This window comes from Microtus ochrogaster, chromosome 4 (genome assembly GCF_000317375.1).
Source record: "Microtus ochrogaster isolate Prairie Vole_2 chromosome 4, MicOch1.0, whole genome shotgun sequence".
NCBI classification, from domain to species: domain Eukaryota; kingdom Metazoa; phylum Chordata; class Mammalia; order Rodentia; family Cricetidae; genus Microtus; species Microtus ochrogaster.
Window position 1 is genome coordinate 52,373,703 of NC_022011.1, and position 17,401 is coordinate 52,391,103.

Consider the following 17,401-nt stretch of genomic DNA (forward strand, 5'->3'; position numbering starts at 1 on the left):
GAGAGAGAGAGAGAGAGAAAGGAGACTCCTTCTTAAAGTAAGACTCCTTCTTAAAGTAGAATCCTTGAAGCTGGGACTATGGAATCTCTATAACATTTAGTGAAACCCTGTCTCAAAATAAAAAGGGGAGGGGCACTAAAAAGGAGAAGGTAAAGAGAAATCTGAGTGAGGCTTAAAGAGAGAGAGAGAGAGAAAGAGAGAGAGAGAGAGAGAGAGAGAGAGAGAGAGAGAGAGAGAGAGAGAAGAGGGCCTTACTGGCAGTGGAGTCAATACGGATACAAAGAGTCACTGGAGATGGTGAGTAGTAAGATATTAACTACATAGTTAATGTAGCTGCTGGAGGCCTGGAGAGCAGCAGGGTTGAGGAGAGCCCAGCCTAGTCTACTTGGCAACTCCATTCCAGCAAAAGAAGCAAGGCAGATGGTGGTTTGAGGAATGACACTGAGGTTATCCCCTGCGATCCCTGCCGCAATGCACATACACAGAGACAGAGAGAAGCAGAAAGGCAGGGATGCAGAGAGATAAAGAGAATGATACAAAATTAATACATTCATTCAGAGATGTCACTAAAAGAGAGCCAGAGCCTGAGGGACAACACTGGCACAAAGCAGTGAATGAAGATGAAGGAGGGGTGCTGGTGGGTTGGGGGTGTGAAGCCCTGGAAAACTTGAACAGAGATGATCTGGTCTGTCTGAACCTGCTAAGAGGATATGAATGCTCTGGCAGTGTCTATCGGTGTCTATTGGTAGGTACACTGATGGTATCAGAAAAGGAGGTGAAGCTCCTTTTGTTCTCTCTCTTTTTTAAAGATGGTTTCTCTGTGTTAACAGTTCTGGCTGTCCTGGAACTTGACTTTTAAAAAAAAAAATATTTATTTAGTTATTATTATGTATATTATATTCCTCCTGCCTGTACACCTCCATGCCGGAGGAGGGCACCAGATCTCATTATAGATAGCTGTAAGCCACCATGAGTTTGCTGAGAATTGAACTCAGGACCTCTGGAAGAGCAGCCAGTGCTCTTAACCTCTGAACCATCTCTCCAGCCCACCCCCCACCCCCACCCCTTTTCTAAGACCAGTGTTGAAGAACATTATTTTAAGGTGTGTTACTTTTGTTTATGCTCTGGAACATTTGCTTAATGCTGCAAAGATGTGTTTGATTAAATAAAATTCACCTGTAGTCAAGAGGTTGCGTCAGCAACTAGCTGACAGTAAGTGGTAGGGAGGAGCCAGGTGAGAAGGGTTGTTAAGGAGGGGCGGGGAGCAGCCTGAGGAGCAGAAGTTCACCTCAACCTTTGAATCCTGAGTTCTTCAGAGGGACAGAAATTTAGATAAGTTCCCTTCGTCACACAGCCGTGGTGTAAAAGGCAGCAACAATTTAAAAAAGAGGACAACAGACCAAGCTGACCTCAAACTCACAGAGATCCACCTCCCTCTGCTTCCTGAGTGCTAGGATTAAAGAAGGAAATGTTCAGAGACCCATGGATATGATTTACCTCTGAAAGGGCTACGCCCTCACAATGGAACCTCATGAGGATTAGAGAGCAAGAGCGAGAGAGAGATGCTGAGCCACATGCAGGTGAAGGTACAGAGAGACCAACAGATGTAGGTTATTTGAGAGTTAGGAAGTCAGTGTTCTAAAATTTAAGGAAACATTAGTCAGATAGGACTACTACTTAGGATCACAGAAAAGTCAATGTCCAAACGGACTTTGAAAGTATTTGGGGGTTGGGGATTTAGCTCAGTGGTAGAGCGCTTGCCTAGCAAGCGCAAGGCCCTGGGTTCGGTCCTCAGCTTCAGAAAAAAAAAAAAAAAAGAAAAGAAAAGAAAGTATTTGGCCCCAGAAAGGGAAAGCAGAGGACTGCTCTTTGTGTGCCTTGCAGAAACACTCAGCTTTTAAGTACACCTTGAGCCAAGTGGTAAAGTTTTCAAAAATGCTGTTGGCCTGACATGCAAACCAGGACCAGGTCTGTACTGAACCATTCTAAGTTTCTATTATCCAGGCCCACAGGAAGGACTAGGGCCTCCCCTACCTGATAATGTCACACCCCTCCTCTAGGTCAGTTCACCCATGATTCAAGATACAATGAGCATGCACTGGGTGGGTGGGTTGGGGGGGTCACTTCACTGTAGACTGAGCAGAGCCAGGACTCAGTTCACAGTGGGTCAGCTCCAGAGCACCCCTCCTCCTGGGGAGATGTGGAGTCTGACACGGCTCCTCCTGCATATCTGGATCACCAACCACTTCATCCTCCCACGATGCCATGGGCCTCCGTCTTTCAGCTCGGAAGGGTCAGATGACAACTCAGGGCAGGAATTGCATGGGCTAAAACTGCTTTAAAGAACCGCAAGCTTAAAGAACTGAAGGATATTTCTCTAGTCCATGAGCAGAGCAGGTCATTCCTTCATAGAGAATATATTAAAATGGAAAGAACCTCATGGGGAGCCCACTGGGGAACTGGCAAAGGACAAGAGCAGACAATGTTCAAAGCGGAGACACATGGCTAACCAAACAGATGCTGCTAAGCATAGATAGTCAGACAACACACATATCTTCTTCTACCAAACTGGTAACAGTGAAATCCAAAACATTTAGGTTATAAACACACAGGCACCTAGGCACTTTGGCATGCGGACCACACTCTTGCCATCCATGGGGACTCTCCTGAGAGTACGAGAGCGGTCCAAGGATCTTTGCATCTGCGGCACCTATGCTCAGTCAGGGTAAGGCCGGTGGGAGTGTGGCACACATTTGGAGGTGGGGGAGGGTTCACCTTGCTCCACCTCCTCCAAGCACCAAGGCAATGGCATTGCCTGTCAGCACCCGTGCCAGGCGGGAAAAGTCTGAGTGACGGTCTGGTGGTCGTTGGAAAACGCGCGTGTACATCTCAACCTGAAAGGAGCCAAAGGGAGACAGAGGTTTGTGCATTTCTCCAGCTAAAAGTTGGCATGTCCTGATTTGACTCACAGCCTCTCCTTTCCAGGACACAGGACACAGCATTAGCACCCAAGTGCCTGACAGGGTCCAAGCTCACCTGAGAGGTGCTGGCTGAGGACACACAGACCTAGAGGAAGCTTCTAACTGCCTAAGACCACAGAGCCCCTCAGGATGCCCTCACAGGAGTCTTTATGTAGGGAGTGCTCTTGAGGCATATGGTCCCAGGCAGGAATGCAGTCAACAAGATGCTGCCCATTGAGCTAGGGTGTTGAATGGGCTGTAGCATGTGGATAGTACCAATGCTTCCAAGCACTAGTTTTCACAATGAGCTCAAAGAACTAAAGATGGCCCAAGGAAGAGGTGTCCTAGGATTGTATCTGTCTCTGCTCTGAAGGGATAGCACAGTGATCCAGCCATAATATCTCTTTAGGGCCTCAGCTAAATGTGAGACTCTCAGCCTTGATCCCTGAGCTCACTGGTTCCCAGGTCTGGACAGCCTCTCTGTGCTTTGTGCTGGGACTTCCTCAACCTGCAAGGTAGCCCAAGAGTTCCAAAGTTATGATCACAGAGTTCAGATCAGAATAGGCAAGCTCAATAAGAACCCACGAGCCCTGATGTGCATAAAGGAGGAGAAAGACAGCTCTAGATGTATAAACAGGAGGCAAAGGTAGTGTAATCAGGACTAAGTCCTGCTGGGCCAGCCCACCAGGCCTCACCAACTTGGGCAAGCTCCTCTTAGAGAAGACACGGCGTGGGCAGCGGAGGTGCAAGTGGCCAGAGCACCAGCTCCGCATGTTGAGCCACTCCACTGTGCGGGCAGGCCCTGGACCGTCCTCTTTGTGCAACAAGATCAGCTGCTTCTGGGCACGCACAGCTGTGTTCTCCAACATTCGCTCCAGCTAGAGGAGAATAAGGCCTGGTCAGCAAGTCCAGGTAAGCCTGAAGGCTGAAACAGAACAGAACCCAGGACCACCACAGAGCTATCTCCAAGGTCGACACTCAGCACTGCCCTGATAGCTGGCCCCCAGAGAGGACAGTGTGGGATGGTCTAGTTAGTAGCCGGGCTGTAAAGATGGCTACTAACACCCTGACCACATGGTCCACTAACTGTGCTGGCTGGCCAACACGGCTACCAGGGGAATGCTGGGAGTATGAGACAAGAGTGCTTCCTCCCGCGTCTCAAACACACTGCTGTGTGACTGTAGGCTGTGACCTTCACAGACGATGCACTTTTTGGGCACCTGCCTTACAAAATAGCACTGCTCGTGCACAATGGGAATAGATATCAGAGGGGCTGATTCTAGCTGCCCCAGGATTAGACAGGTAGGGCAGACACTTGAAATGGAAGCTGAGCAGGTAGAGCAGAGAGGAGATGGGCACACTAATTCAAATGACGAGGAATCACCTCATACTGCTTAGTTAAAGGACATGAATGGAGCCAGAGTTCCCACTCCTGAGAAGGACGGGAGCTCTTCAGCCACACCTGCAGCCATTCACAACCGGGGAAGCAGCTTGGCAGCGTCTAGTAAGTACACACATTTTCTTTGGGGTCAGCAACTTGAAAGTATCAGAGGATAACTCGACCTTGCTTGTTACTATAAAGTAACTGGTAGAGACTGTACGGTGGACACTCACAAACGGAAAACCAAACAGCCATAAAAATGGGTAAAACAGTGGGATCTTTATCAGTCCTGGGTATCAATGAAAAAGTAAATTTCATGAGGGAGGTGGTGGCACATGCTTTAATCTTAGCATGTGGAAGGCAGAGGCAGGAGGATCTCTAACTTCAAGTCCAACCTGGTCTACACAGTGAGTCCCAGGACAGACAGGGCTGCACAAATAAACCCCATCTTCAAAAATCAAGACAAACAAACACAATTTCAGAATGATATAAAACGGCATTATTTCTATATAATCTTTAGGCGTGAACATAGCAGAGGTCTCTAAAGAGACCAGCAAACACGTGGGTCCTCTCCTGAAAAGTATTTCCGCTAACGGAAAGATAGGCGGGTCTGGGTTGGAAGTCCCTCTGAGCACTCACCTCGCCCACTACTGGCTCTTGCTCTCCCAAACCCACAATAAGGATGCAATCAGCCTGCCTGATGCAGCGCTGGGTCCAGGGTGTGAGTGTGCTGTCTGCTTGATACAGCACAATCCGGTGGATGTCCTCCTGCTGCCCCAGCCAGCTGGATAGCCGGTACTCATGGATACTGAAAGACATAAGGCAGCACCTCATCTTTTTTTTAAAAAAAATTTATAATAAAATTTAAAAGAAAAAAGTTTTTTGAGACAGGGTCTCACTATATAGCACTGGCTGGCCTGGAACTCCCTGTGTAGACCAGGGAGCCTCAAACTCAGAGAGACTGGTCAGCCTCTGCCTCCTGAGTGCTGACCTCACCTTCTGTGAGGGCTCCTAAGGCTTCTCATCTTCATTAGCACCTCTCCCACAGAGCAGCAGTGGGTGCTTGGAACTGGGCAGTTGAGCAGAGGCTGTGGCCATGCCTAGAAGTTGGGGGCTTAAGAGAAGGTGAGATGCAGAGCTGCCTATATGATAAGCAGGACCTGGTTGTCTCCTGGGACCTCTGATGGTACCCAAGCACATATAAAGACTAGCGGGTATAGCTGGACAAGGAACATACTAGAATGTGCAGACACCAAGGCACAGGGCTAATGAGGTCCATCTCAAGACTACACCAGGGCAGCTAAGAAGGAAGTTCAGGCTGACTAAATTTCTCTACATGGGACCATAAGGGTGTCACCTTATGCGCACCTGTCTAGAGCAGCAGAACCAAGGCGTTGTTTGATGTTGTCACTGGTCAGCAGCAGGACAGGACCTGAGAACAACCACCCATTTCAGAAGTCTGTCCCAGCAGCCGTCTCTAAGGACAAGCAAAGGACAAACGTGCTTACACCTTGTCCGGAGGTCAGCTCCCTGGGAGGGACTGCTGGCAACGGGGATGTGGCAAGTTTTTAAGCTGCCTCTTCAAATCTGGGTCTCCTGTTGACATCTGAACCAAGTGTTTGCAATCCTGCCATCCCGTGTGTGAACACAAGCTAGGGCAAGGACAGCACGCAGCAGTAAAACTTGAAATCCTGTAATTTCCCAAAGAAACATCTATAGTGGCCTGGATCCAAATCTAGTTCATTCACACACAGATGCCAAGCTTTCCCATCCATGCCTCTCAGATCAGCCAAGGAAGGTCAGAGGTGGCTCAGAGGCGATGCAGAGTGGAGAGCACTGGTCACTCTCAGAAGCTGCCTCAAGAGTACACTGGCTATGGGCAGAAAAGAGCCCAGCAGTGGGAAAGCCAATGATAATATACAAGGAGACCCAAATCATTCTTCTTTAATAGTGGTGTAGCCTGCATAGCCTGGATATATGACTGTGTGAGGGTGTCGGAGCCGCTAGAACTGGACTTACAGAGAGTTGTGAGCTGCCATGTGGTTGACTGGGAATTGAACCTGGGTCCTCTGGAAGAGCAGCCAGTGATCTTAACCACTGAGCCATCTCTCCAGCCCTTGAAATCAATTTTAACAAGCCAGCTGTTGTAACTCAGTCTTTAATCCCAGCACTTAGAAAGCAGAGGCAGGTGGATCTCTGTGAGTTCAAGGCTAGCCTGATCTACATGCTTTCAGTTAGTCTAGGCTAGAGCTACACAGTTAGACATTGTCTCAAAAAACAAAACAAAACAAAACAAAAACCATTCTCAACAAGCTCATCCAAGAGTGTATAATTAAGAGCTAATTCAGGCTGGGTGATGGTGGTGCACGCCTTTTATCCCAGCACTCGGGAGGCAGAGGCAGGCCATCTCTGAGTTTACGGCCAGCCTGGTCTACAGAGTGAATTTCAGGACAGCCAGGGCTACCCAGAGAAACTCTGTCCCAAAAAAATACAAGCAAATGAACAAAAAGACTAATTAGCTAATTCATAAGACACTCCCCCCAACACACACACACACCAGGGTCTTAGGCTCCAGCGTCTTGAACTCCTAAATTCAAGCAATTGCCCCAGCTCTGCATTTCAGGTAGCTAGGCCTACAAGCGAACACCACTGCATCTGCCAACAGTACCATATTTTAATTAGCAGTAGTCTCTGAGAGGCGCACAGAATAAGGGCATCTTTACAGTTGGGAAGGCAGCCGCAGTGTGCTTATCACAAGTCTCCTTAAATTGTGCAAACGGAGCCAGGCATGGTGGCACCTGCCTGCAGAGAGAAGGGGATCTCGGGGAGTTCCAGGCCAGCCTGGTCTATACAGTGAGTTCCAGGCCAGCCTTGTCTCAAAAAAATTAAGCAACAACAACAACAAAGCCAGTGGAAACTTTTTAAGCAGGCAAATCTGTCCCACTACGAAGGTGAAAAGCAAAAGGCAGCAGGTCCTATATGCGCTTTGAGGCCAATGCTTCCTCAGCCTGGACAGTAGTAGATGAGGCACCACCATCTCCACCTCCTCCTGTTAAGAGGCCTTCCTGCATAAGATAGATGAATTCTCGTTACATAAAACATCAAGGTACTGGTCTGACCCCAGGCTAGATCCACTCACCCTCAGGGTACTTCTCTGTCTAAGCGCCCTTACTAGATTTGGGAGCTAGAAAATAAGCATAGAGCTCCCTAGAGATAGTATCTCGGCTCTCAAAGTCAAGACTTCCAGCTCTTCCCTTAGACAACACTGATCATGTCTCTGCCAGAGGCTCAGGGTTCTGTGGAGGGAGGCAGGATGCTTCCTCCTATAGTGCACAAGGTAGGCCAGCCTAGTTGAGGGGAGCCTCTGGCCTCATTGGAAGCAGGAATCCCAAAAGTCAGGAGGCTCACCAGAACTACCTGTCTCTACTTTGAGGGGTGTAGCCCAAACGCAGCATCCAGCCAGGTTGTTATCCCAGGTCCCTGAAGGCTTGGACAGCACTGTACCAGGCTGCCTGACAGCTTCGCTTCTAGGTTCCTAGATCCAGAGAAGCTAGAGAAGAGGGGAACACCTTCCACGACAAAAGAAAACTTCTCTGCCTGGATTCGTCACAAGCAATAACACCCTTGGAAGTGAAACGAATGTACCAAAGGCAGCCACCTGACTCAAGGCAAAAGTAGGCACAATGTGGCTTTTCTAAATGAGGGTTTTGGTTCAACTGGCAGGACAGTTCTCCCCTTTCTTACTTGTAGTTCTCAAGAATCACCAGGGGTTTGCTGGTTCCTGAGTTAGGAAGGGGCAGGTCAAGAGAGCTGGGCTCGGCTCCTGCTCTTAGACACGGGATATTCTCCAACATTTTGACCCAGCAAGTCCTGTCCCATAGGTATATGCCCAAGGCAGGCTGCTTTCCCGGTTCCTGAGCCCTGGAGACCAGCTGAGAATGAACCACTGCACCTGTTGTTCCTTGCTGCCCACTCAAAGAAACTTGCTCTGGTTGTGCAGCAATTTCCTCCTAGATAAAACCTCCCATCTTAGCAGTGGTGGTGCACGCCTTTAATCCCAGCACTCAGGAAACAGAGACAGGCAGATCTCTGTGAGTTCAAAGCTAGCGTGGTCTATAGAGCGAGTGCCAGGACAGGCTCCAAAGCTACAGGAAAACCCTGTCTCATGGGAAAAAAATACCTCCTCACACACAGGATATTAAAAGGGGGAGAAACAACGGGATGTTATAAGGGAAGAGGCAGTATTCCATCCTTGAGGCAAGTTCTATAAGCTAAGGAAGTAAACAACTCGCATAAATCTAGGAAGTCACTGAAACTAACCAGATTCAGTAGGCTCTTCCCTCCCCAAGGGAACTGCTGAGAGACACTGTCTCAGACCAGCTGAATGGCCTACAGGAGGCAGATCAGCCAAGTACCTGAAAGAAGCTACCTGAGGAGGACACTCTCCAAGGTGCTAAGCTGCCTATGGTTACGTAGGGAGCTCTAGGTTTTCAGCTTTCATGGTTGTCACCCAGGCTGGGGTGGGCTTCTGGTGATGCCACTTTCTTTCAGTCATTTCTGCTCCTGTAATTAACCCTTCACCCAGATTCCTAAAGAAACTGAATAAAACTTACTGGTTCACCGAGTTAGACTTTGGTGGTATCAGTACTTTAGTTTCTTATTGGTTCCCTATCAGGGTCGAGTAGCGAGCTACTTGCTCATGTTTTGTTGCGGAACATTTGCACACTGTGTGAAGATGCGCTGCTGTGATTGGTGTAATAAGAAGCTGAGTGGTCGACAGCTAGACAGAAGGTATAGGTGGGATTTCCAGGAAGAGAAAGAACTCTGAGAAGAAAGGAGGAGTCGCCAGGGAGATATGGATAGGAAACAGGAGGTGCACGATGGAAGAGAGGTAATGCCACATGGCAGACCTAGATTAATATAAATGGATTAAGTTTTAACATCTAGTTGAGACAAGCCTAAGCTAATGCCCAACCTTTCATAATTAATAGGAAGTCTTCCTGTTGTTATTTGGGAGTTGGCAATTCAAAGATAGTCTGACAAGAGAGCTTGCTACAGTGTTTCCCCAGGAGCAGTGTAACATACATGTGTGCATCTTGCGTGTAACTATTCTCTCTGACCAGATTCAGACCAGCTGATAAGCAGAGCACTGTTTGGTAAAGGCCACCCAAAGACATGATTCATGAAATAAATAGCCAGTAAGGTTTACTTGCAATATATAAAAATCCCTACTCTGTAACAGGCACTGTTCAGTGAATGAAATGACAAGTCACTGACCAGGAAAAAAATAGTCACAAAAGAAATGTTCTATGGAAAACTTATCTAAAATAGATATAATAGACTCTTAAATTTCAACAATATGAAAACAACCAGGGAGCCTGGAGAGATGGTTGAGTTTGCCAAGTACTTGCCATGCAAGCCCAAGGAACCTGCATTCAGATCCCTAGCACTGGCAGGACAGAAACAGGAGACTCCTGGAGCTTGCCAGCTGGCTAGCCTAACTGAATCAGTGATGCACAGATGAACACAGCGCATGAAAAAAGATCCTGCATCCCATACCATAAGGGAAACAACAAAGAGATTAGTGGTTTCCACGTCTGTTTGGAAGGGATGAGTAGGCAGAGCAGAGGACCCTTAGGACAACTGATTGAAACCACCTTGAGTGATACTGGAGTAGTGAACACACACACACACACACACACACACACCCCGCATGCCCGCCCCGCTCTGAACCCTGGGCAATGGTAAAGAGACACAAGCTCCACTCTGATAAGGAATGCTGATAGCAGGGATAGCTGTGCATGGTGAGGGAGCAGGGATGCATGTGAAATCCACACGTCTACCCAAGTTTGCTTCACTTCTACAACTCTTCACAAATCAAAGGTCTGTTTCTTTCTTTCTTTGTTTATTTATGGCGTCAAGGTCTTTCTATGTAGCGGTGACTGGCTTAGCACTTACTATGATGATCAGGCTGGCTTAAATTTGCAGCCATCTTCCTGCCTCTGCCTCCCAAGAGCTGGGATTACAGATGTGTATCATCTTTAAAAGTGGGTCTCCTTCCCCACTAGCCTCCACAGTAAGAAAACCAATGGCCAATTAGAGAAGGAGAAGAGGAAACCGGGGTGCAGTTGAAAGTGGAATGCTTGTTTAGCATGCATGAGGCCCTGGGCTCTACCCCAGCAGTCAATAACACATACAAAAGCATAAAGAAAAAAGCAAGGAAGAAGAATATATGAACAGACATTTCATCAAGAGAATACATACAGAGAGTGAATCTGTACCCAAAATGTTTAGTGCCATAAGCCGACAGAGAAAAGCAAATTAAAATTAGTGCGTAGGAACCAGGCATGGTGGCACATTCCTTTAACCCCAGCACTCAGGAGGCAGAGGCTGTGGAGCTCTGTGAGTTCAAGGTCAGCCTGGTCTACATAGTGAATTCTTGGCCAGCAAAGGCTACAAAGTAAGACCCTGTTTCAAAAAAAAAAAAAAAGCTATAAATGAACGACAAAAAAAACCCAAGAGTTGAAATTAAAGAGCTTCAGACCAGCCAAGACAACATAGTGAGACCCTATCTCAAAAAAAAAAAAGAGTAAATAAATGAAAAAATAAAATTAAGGCATGCTATCACTATGTTCCTATTAAAATAGCTAAAATTAAAATAGTGATGACACAGAATATTGGCAAGGATGTGAGGAAACTGGTCCTTCACACACTGCTGCTGGGAATACAAATAATATAGATACTGTGGAGAAAACCTGGCAGTTTACTATTAGACTGACACACTCAGACGCCAGAGAAATGAAAAAATTCCATCCATTACACAAATGGTCACAACAATTTAATTCACAACATTCCCAAGCTGGAAATTATCCAGACACCCTTCAATAATGTGAATGTGCTGTAGCAATAAGAAAGCAAGCCATGTTTGCTTTGGCAGCATATATACTAAAAATGAATAAAAATAATACAAATATTAGCATGGCATCTGAAAAAAGAAGATATTCCAATCTGTGAAGGGTTTCATATTTAAAAAAAGAAAGAAAATCTCACGTGGGCACACGCTATGATTCTATTTTTATAAATTTCTCAGAATGACAAAAATCAGAGATTAAGCAGAATTGTTTGGATGTCAGCGAGAAGGGTGTTGATATATTGTGGCAGCTTTAAAATGGAAGCTAGAAGGGTTTCTATGGCAATGAGGATTTTGCAGTGTTGGTATGGGCCTGATGCCCGTGTCAAAGGAGGGACAATGTGCATTCACATACCTATATGTGCAGGTATACAAACACAAGAACAGCTAACGAGTCTGGAGCTGGCCTTTGAGTAGTCTTAGCATCCTATGTGGTGTTACCATACGAGACATTGGAAAGGGTTAGGGGGCCTTTTCTTACTTCACCATTTCCTGTGATTCCATAATTATCTTGAAATAAAAAAGTTTTCTCCATAGAGCAACTTGACAGTGCACTGGATGCAGCCTAAACAATCTGACCAATGTCACCGAAAATGAACGGAACTTTCTATACACCTACAATATGGACTGCAAAACAAAGATGAAGACTATCAAACAAGCCAAGGATGGTGGCACACATCTTTAACCCCAGCAGTCTGGAAGCAGAGGCAGGCTGATCTCTGTGAGTTCAAGACCAGCCTGGTCTACATAGAGAAATCCAGAACAGCCAGGGCTACACAGTGCATGAGACTTGGTCTAAAAAAAACAAAAACAAAAAAAAACAAACAAACAAACAACAACAACAGCAATAAACCCAATAATTTTAAACTATATATATCACAATATATCGAAACATTAAGCTTTTAAGAATAATTTATAAATAATAGATACTGTGGTATCTTTCAATTTTACAGATCTTTGGTTTGCATTATTTAATGTTTTATATCAGTGGTTCTCAATCTTCCTAATGCTTCGATTCTTTAATACAGTGCTTCATGCTGTGGTGACCCCCAACCATAAAATTATTTCACCGCTACTTCATAACTGTAATTTTGCTACTGTTATGAACTGTAATGTAAATATCAGATATACAGGTTATCTGATGTGCGACCCACAGGTTTAGAACCACTGTTCTATATCATTTAAGTATCCGCAGGGTAGAGGATATGTTTGTGCTGTACTGAAATAGATATCCCAATAGTATCTTGTTTATGATCACTGGACATAGGGACTGCATTCACTTTACAGAGACATTCCTGAAACTTTTACTATAACATACCATGAGTATATATAATCATATCTCACTTCAAAATTACATGAACACTTGTAAATAAAATGTTAAGAAAAGAGGCCTTGACCCTCTGCACATGGGTGGCAGTTGTCTAGGTCTATCTGAGGAGCCCCTGGCAGAAGGACCATGATCTATCCCTGGTGCATAAGCTAGCTTGTCAGAGCCCATCCCCTATGGTGGGATGCAATACTCATCCTTAATGCATGGGGGTGGGGACTTTGGTCCTGCGTCAACTTAATGGGCCAGGCTTTGTTGACTCCCTATGGGAGCCCTTACCCTTGGGAGGAGTGGATGGGGTGTGCTGTGGGGTAGAGGTTGGGGGCTGGAAAGGGGAGAGGGAGAATTGTGGTTGGAATGTGAAACAAATTTTAAAAAAATAATTAAAGAGGGCTGGAGAGATGGCTCAGTGGTTAAGAGCACTGCCTGCTCTTCCAAAGGTCCTGAGTTCAATTCCCAGCAACCACATGGTGACTCACAACCATCTAAAATAAGATCTGGTGCCCTCTTCTGGCCTGCAGGCATACATGCAGGCAGAACACTGTACACATAATAAATAAATAAATCTTTTAAAAAAAATCATTAAAGAAAAAAAGAGGCCTCAAGCCGGAGAGTGACCTGTGGCAATGAAGACTTGCAAATAAAGGCGAATGGACTAGAGGGTGAACTGTGCTCAACGGGCCACACTGCAGCTTCCACAGCAAGATCATCATCATCATTATCATCATTCTTCCTTCTTCCTCCTCCCCCTCTTTCTTCCTCCTCCTTCTCCTTGTTTGTTTTTGTTTATTTTGTTTGGCTTTCGTTTTTTCTTTTAAATTTAGTTTTGATTAGGGAGGGGGCAGTTTGCAAGGACAGGGGGCAGATACAAGGGGACAGGAAGCTAAGGACTGGAATGCAAGATGTGAAGTCCACAAAAAAATCAATAAAAGTTTTTTTTTAAATGTTAAGAAAAACAGAATACCTTACAAACTTGGAAATTCTCAAGAACTCTCCTGAGTTTTAATTTCTTATTCTTAGATTCCAAAATTTTGAGCATATATTTATTGGTTGATCTGCACTTGTGGAGGAGTGGGTGCACATGACCGTGGAGGTCAGAGGACAGCTGTGGGAGCTGGTTCTCTCCTTCCACCATGTAGGTACCGGGGATCAAACTTAAGTTGTCAGGCTTGGTGGAAAACATCTTTAACTGCTGAGCCATCTTGCCAAGCCGAGGCTCTAAAATTTAACAGCTTCTTCCTGATGGACGATCAGCTCTGGGTTTCATCCTACAACTAATACTCTAGCTGTTGACCCAAAAGTGGTCTCATTCTAACCAACCCCCTACCTACCAAAGCTACCTGATCCCATCCAAGCATTTTTCCGTTTTCCATCAGGTCAGCAAGTTCCCCGGACATCTATTCCAACACCCACTCCAGCAAGCAGGGTGCTGGCATATACTTCTAGCAGCCTCAGAACCCAAAACGAGGGTCCTGTGATGGGGGATGCCTATACAAAGGAGTCTCCTAATGTCTGGGACCCTCCATCTCAGGGTTTCTAACACATCATATACTATTACATTCTCTGTGCCCATGAAGATCTCAGAGCCTGGAATTCCCTTAATGTGGAAGGTTCCCTTAGAGTAGAGCCTCCCCTAGATCCACCCAGAGTGTAGAGGGCAGTCCACAGCTCCTGAGGAACCGATAATTTTTACCTTCAGGACCTCTATGTAGCTTACCAATGGCACTGAGGGCATGCTGAAGTTCCAGGGCAAAGGCAGTTAGGGGCACATCTTCAGACACAGGCATTGCTGCTACCGTGGACAAGTTGCCAGGTGGGTTCCCCAAGTCCCATTTGTTGTTTTCTGTGTAAAGCCCAAGCTGGTGACCTGTAAGCACAGAACCAGGAATCAACTTGGAACGTTAGGCCACCAGTTTCCAAAGTCCCAGATGACACAGGGTGCCACCAAGAAGGATCAGAGTCTGCTTTCACTCTTGCAATGACTAAAGCAGGCCCTTGGTTCAATACCAAATCTAATGTGTTCTAAGTTTTGGCCCTGCATAAATTATCTTGACCCTCCAGAGCTTAGGAATTCAAGGAGCAAGAAAATTTGGAAAACATTTTGTCAGATGAGAGCCCCCACCCCAATGGTCTCACTATGTAGCCTGGGCTGGCCTCAGCTCTGCCTCTCTTGATGGGATACATACATGCCTATAAGGACTCGCGCTCTATAGATTTTGTATTTTAATCACTTGGGAAACTGGAAACTTAGAAGAGCAACAAACACACCTTTATCATCTCTTAGCCACAGGGATTTTCAAAAACCAAAGGAAACAGAGAATAAATGAGGAAGGTCATTCTGGGGCAGGGGCAGGAGCATCCTAGGGAGACACCAGAAGTGACCCCTGAAGGAGAAATCGAAGCAAGTAGAGATTTCCCAAGACCAGGATATCCAAAGGTCCCACGGTGCCTCACCCAGACACAAAGAGCCTGAACCTCCTCCCAGGGTCCTACTCAGCTGCAGGGGCTAAGGGCCACTCAACTACACAAGTGCAAGACCAAAGACGTTTTTATTTGCTATCCTGTAGCAGAAGATCCTGGTACAAGTTCTCCTTCAGTACAAAGTTCTCTTGAGTGAGTCCCTCCTGTGTCCACAAAGGTGGCTAAGCACATCTCATGACAGCTGACAGGCAGGCCCCCACTTGATCAGGTTTCCTGTGGCACCGTTGTGCTATGGGCTGCCTGGCCACTGGTAGCCCACCCTCCTCTACAATGTCCCTCCCACCCCTGACCTTTTTTACAATGACACAGACAGACCTATCTTCAGGCCTGGGCCACCTGTCTCCCTTAAGGGTTGTTTCCAAATGCCTGGCATCTTCTCTGCTCCTCACCCTAGGAGCTTCAGGAAACTATTAGACACATAGTCCCAATTGCCTGGACATTAGAAGTCCGGTGCAGAGGTACAGGTGGAGCTCCAGGGATATGTGGAGCCCCATTTAGTGACTGGTAGGCACAGAGCCAGGAAAGACCCCTGTTTCCAGATGACACAGGTACAGGATATAAGAGATAGAGTTTAGGAAGTGTTTGCTATTTCAAGCAGACCTAAGAGCACACTCAGGCTGTGACAAGCGTCCGGACACAAGTCTGCAATCTTAGGAGGACACATGCATCTCACCTACACATACAACAGATATTATACATACATCCTCCTACATTATACATAAATCACACATACACCATGCATACAATTAACAGATATCTCAGATACATCATATATACCACACACACTACAACTTGCATATATACCTCCCAGACACCATGTATATACCACACACTTAACTCATTCATGGCTTCATAATTACTATATGTGTACCACACACACATACCTCACATATGTCATACACACACACACACACACACAAAGATTTTACTGCTGTATTGTTTAAAATAGTTGGGAAGGCCAGAGATAGTGGCGCACACCATTAATTACAGCACTTGGGAGGTAGAAACAGGAGGATCTCTGTGGGTCTGAGGCCAGCCTGGTCTATATAGTAAACTCCAGGCCAGTCAGATAAAGAATAGTACCCTGTCTCAAAAAGCAAAACAGAACAAAAAACACAACAACAACAAAATAAATAAATAAATAATAGAGTTGGGAGAGATGTTTGATAATGGAGAAAACAGCTAAATGAATGACCCTCTTAGCTAGCAAAAAGTAAAACACATCTTTAAGCTAGGTGGTACACCTTTAATAATAGCACTCAGGAGGCAGAGGTAGGCAGATCTCTGTGAGTTCCAGGCTAGCCTAGTCTACAGAGCAAATTTCAGGACGGCCAAGACTACACAGAGACACCCTGTCTCAAAAAATAAAATAACAACAAAAAATTCCACATCTTTATATGGTGAGAAAAGTTACTGAATGAAATAGCTATAGTTAATTTATAAAAATATTTCTTTTATTAAATAAACATCTCAAACCTTCCAAAACTAAAGTACCTGCATCTCTAAATAAACAAAAACAATAAACTGACATGGCCTGCTCAGATGACCCAGACTACTGTGGACTGGGCACCGGGTGATCTCTGCTCAACTCCCTACATGTTTGTGCCTATTACCACTCCCTGTTCGCAGGCCTCAGCCCCAAGAGGTAGCTCTGGGCCTCTACTACATAGCCTCTTATGGCTTTAGTCACAAGGCCTAAAATGGGCCCTCTTTGGTGCCACACTCTCCAGTACCCTGCCCCTCATTCAAAGCGAACTGATGGTAACAAAGCGGGTGTGGCCCCAGTGGTTCCTCTGAGGTCTCCTGCCATTTCCTAGTTACATCCACATCCTGCATCTTCCCCTGCTCTCCCAGGCCTATAGAAGGAAGCCTTCTTTATTTATCTTCCTGATCCACTTCCCCTGCCTTCCTGTTCTAGGGGCATAGGTCCCTCTTGAGGAGGACCTGTCTGGCCCAGAGGCCCCAACCAGGAAACTCCTCCCTTGGCCACTTCTGTCCCCCCCCCCTTTTTTTGTTTTTTGTTTTTTTTCGAGGCAGGGTTTCTCTGCAGCTTTGGAGCCTCTTCTGGAACTAGCTCTTGTAGAGCAGGCTGACCTCGAACTCATAAAGATCCATCTGCCTCTGCCTCCGGAGTGCTAGGATTAAAGACGTGTGCCACCATTGCCAGACTGGCTCTTCTTGAAAGAGTCCTTTCCAAGGAGGCTGCTTCAAAGGAGCCTTACCAGCATGAACAAAAAACAGTCTTTCGCCTTTAATCCCAGCACTCGGGAGGCAGAGGCAGGCGGATCTCTGTGAGTTCGAGACCAGCCTGGTCTACAGAGCTAGTGCCAGGACAGGCTCCA

At 46.2% G+C, this 17,401-nt stretch overlaps 1 protein-coding gene across 2 annotated transcripts in view; it reads right to left on the reverse strand.

Annotated features, from left to right (window-relative positions):
• Nucleotides 1-17,401, reverse strand: part of Pnpla7 (patatin like phospholipase domain containing 7) — a 77,692-nt gene that overhangs the window by 8,587 nt on the left and 51,704 nt on the right. For both annotated transcript variants that reach the window (XM_026778891.1, XM_005346358.2), the window contains exons 21-25: nucleotides 14,296-14,445; nucleotides 5,710-5,773; nucleotides 4,981-5,149; nucleotides 3,656-3,838; nucleotides 2,776-2,894 (exon numbers count right to left, since the gene is read on the reverse strand). In XM_026778891.1, the coding sequence (XP_026634692.1) occupies nucleotides 2,776-2,894; nucleotides 3,656-3,838; nucleotides 4,981-5,149; nucleotides 5,710-5,773; nucleotides 14,296-14,445 (685 nt within the window). The remainder of the gene's footprint in view (nucleotides 1-2,775; nucleotides 2,895-3,655; nucleotides 3,839-4,980; nucleotides 5,150-5,709; nucleotides 5,774-14,295; nucleotides 14,446-17,401) is intronic.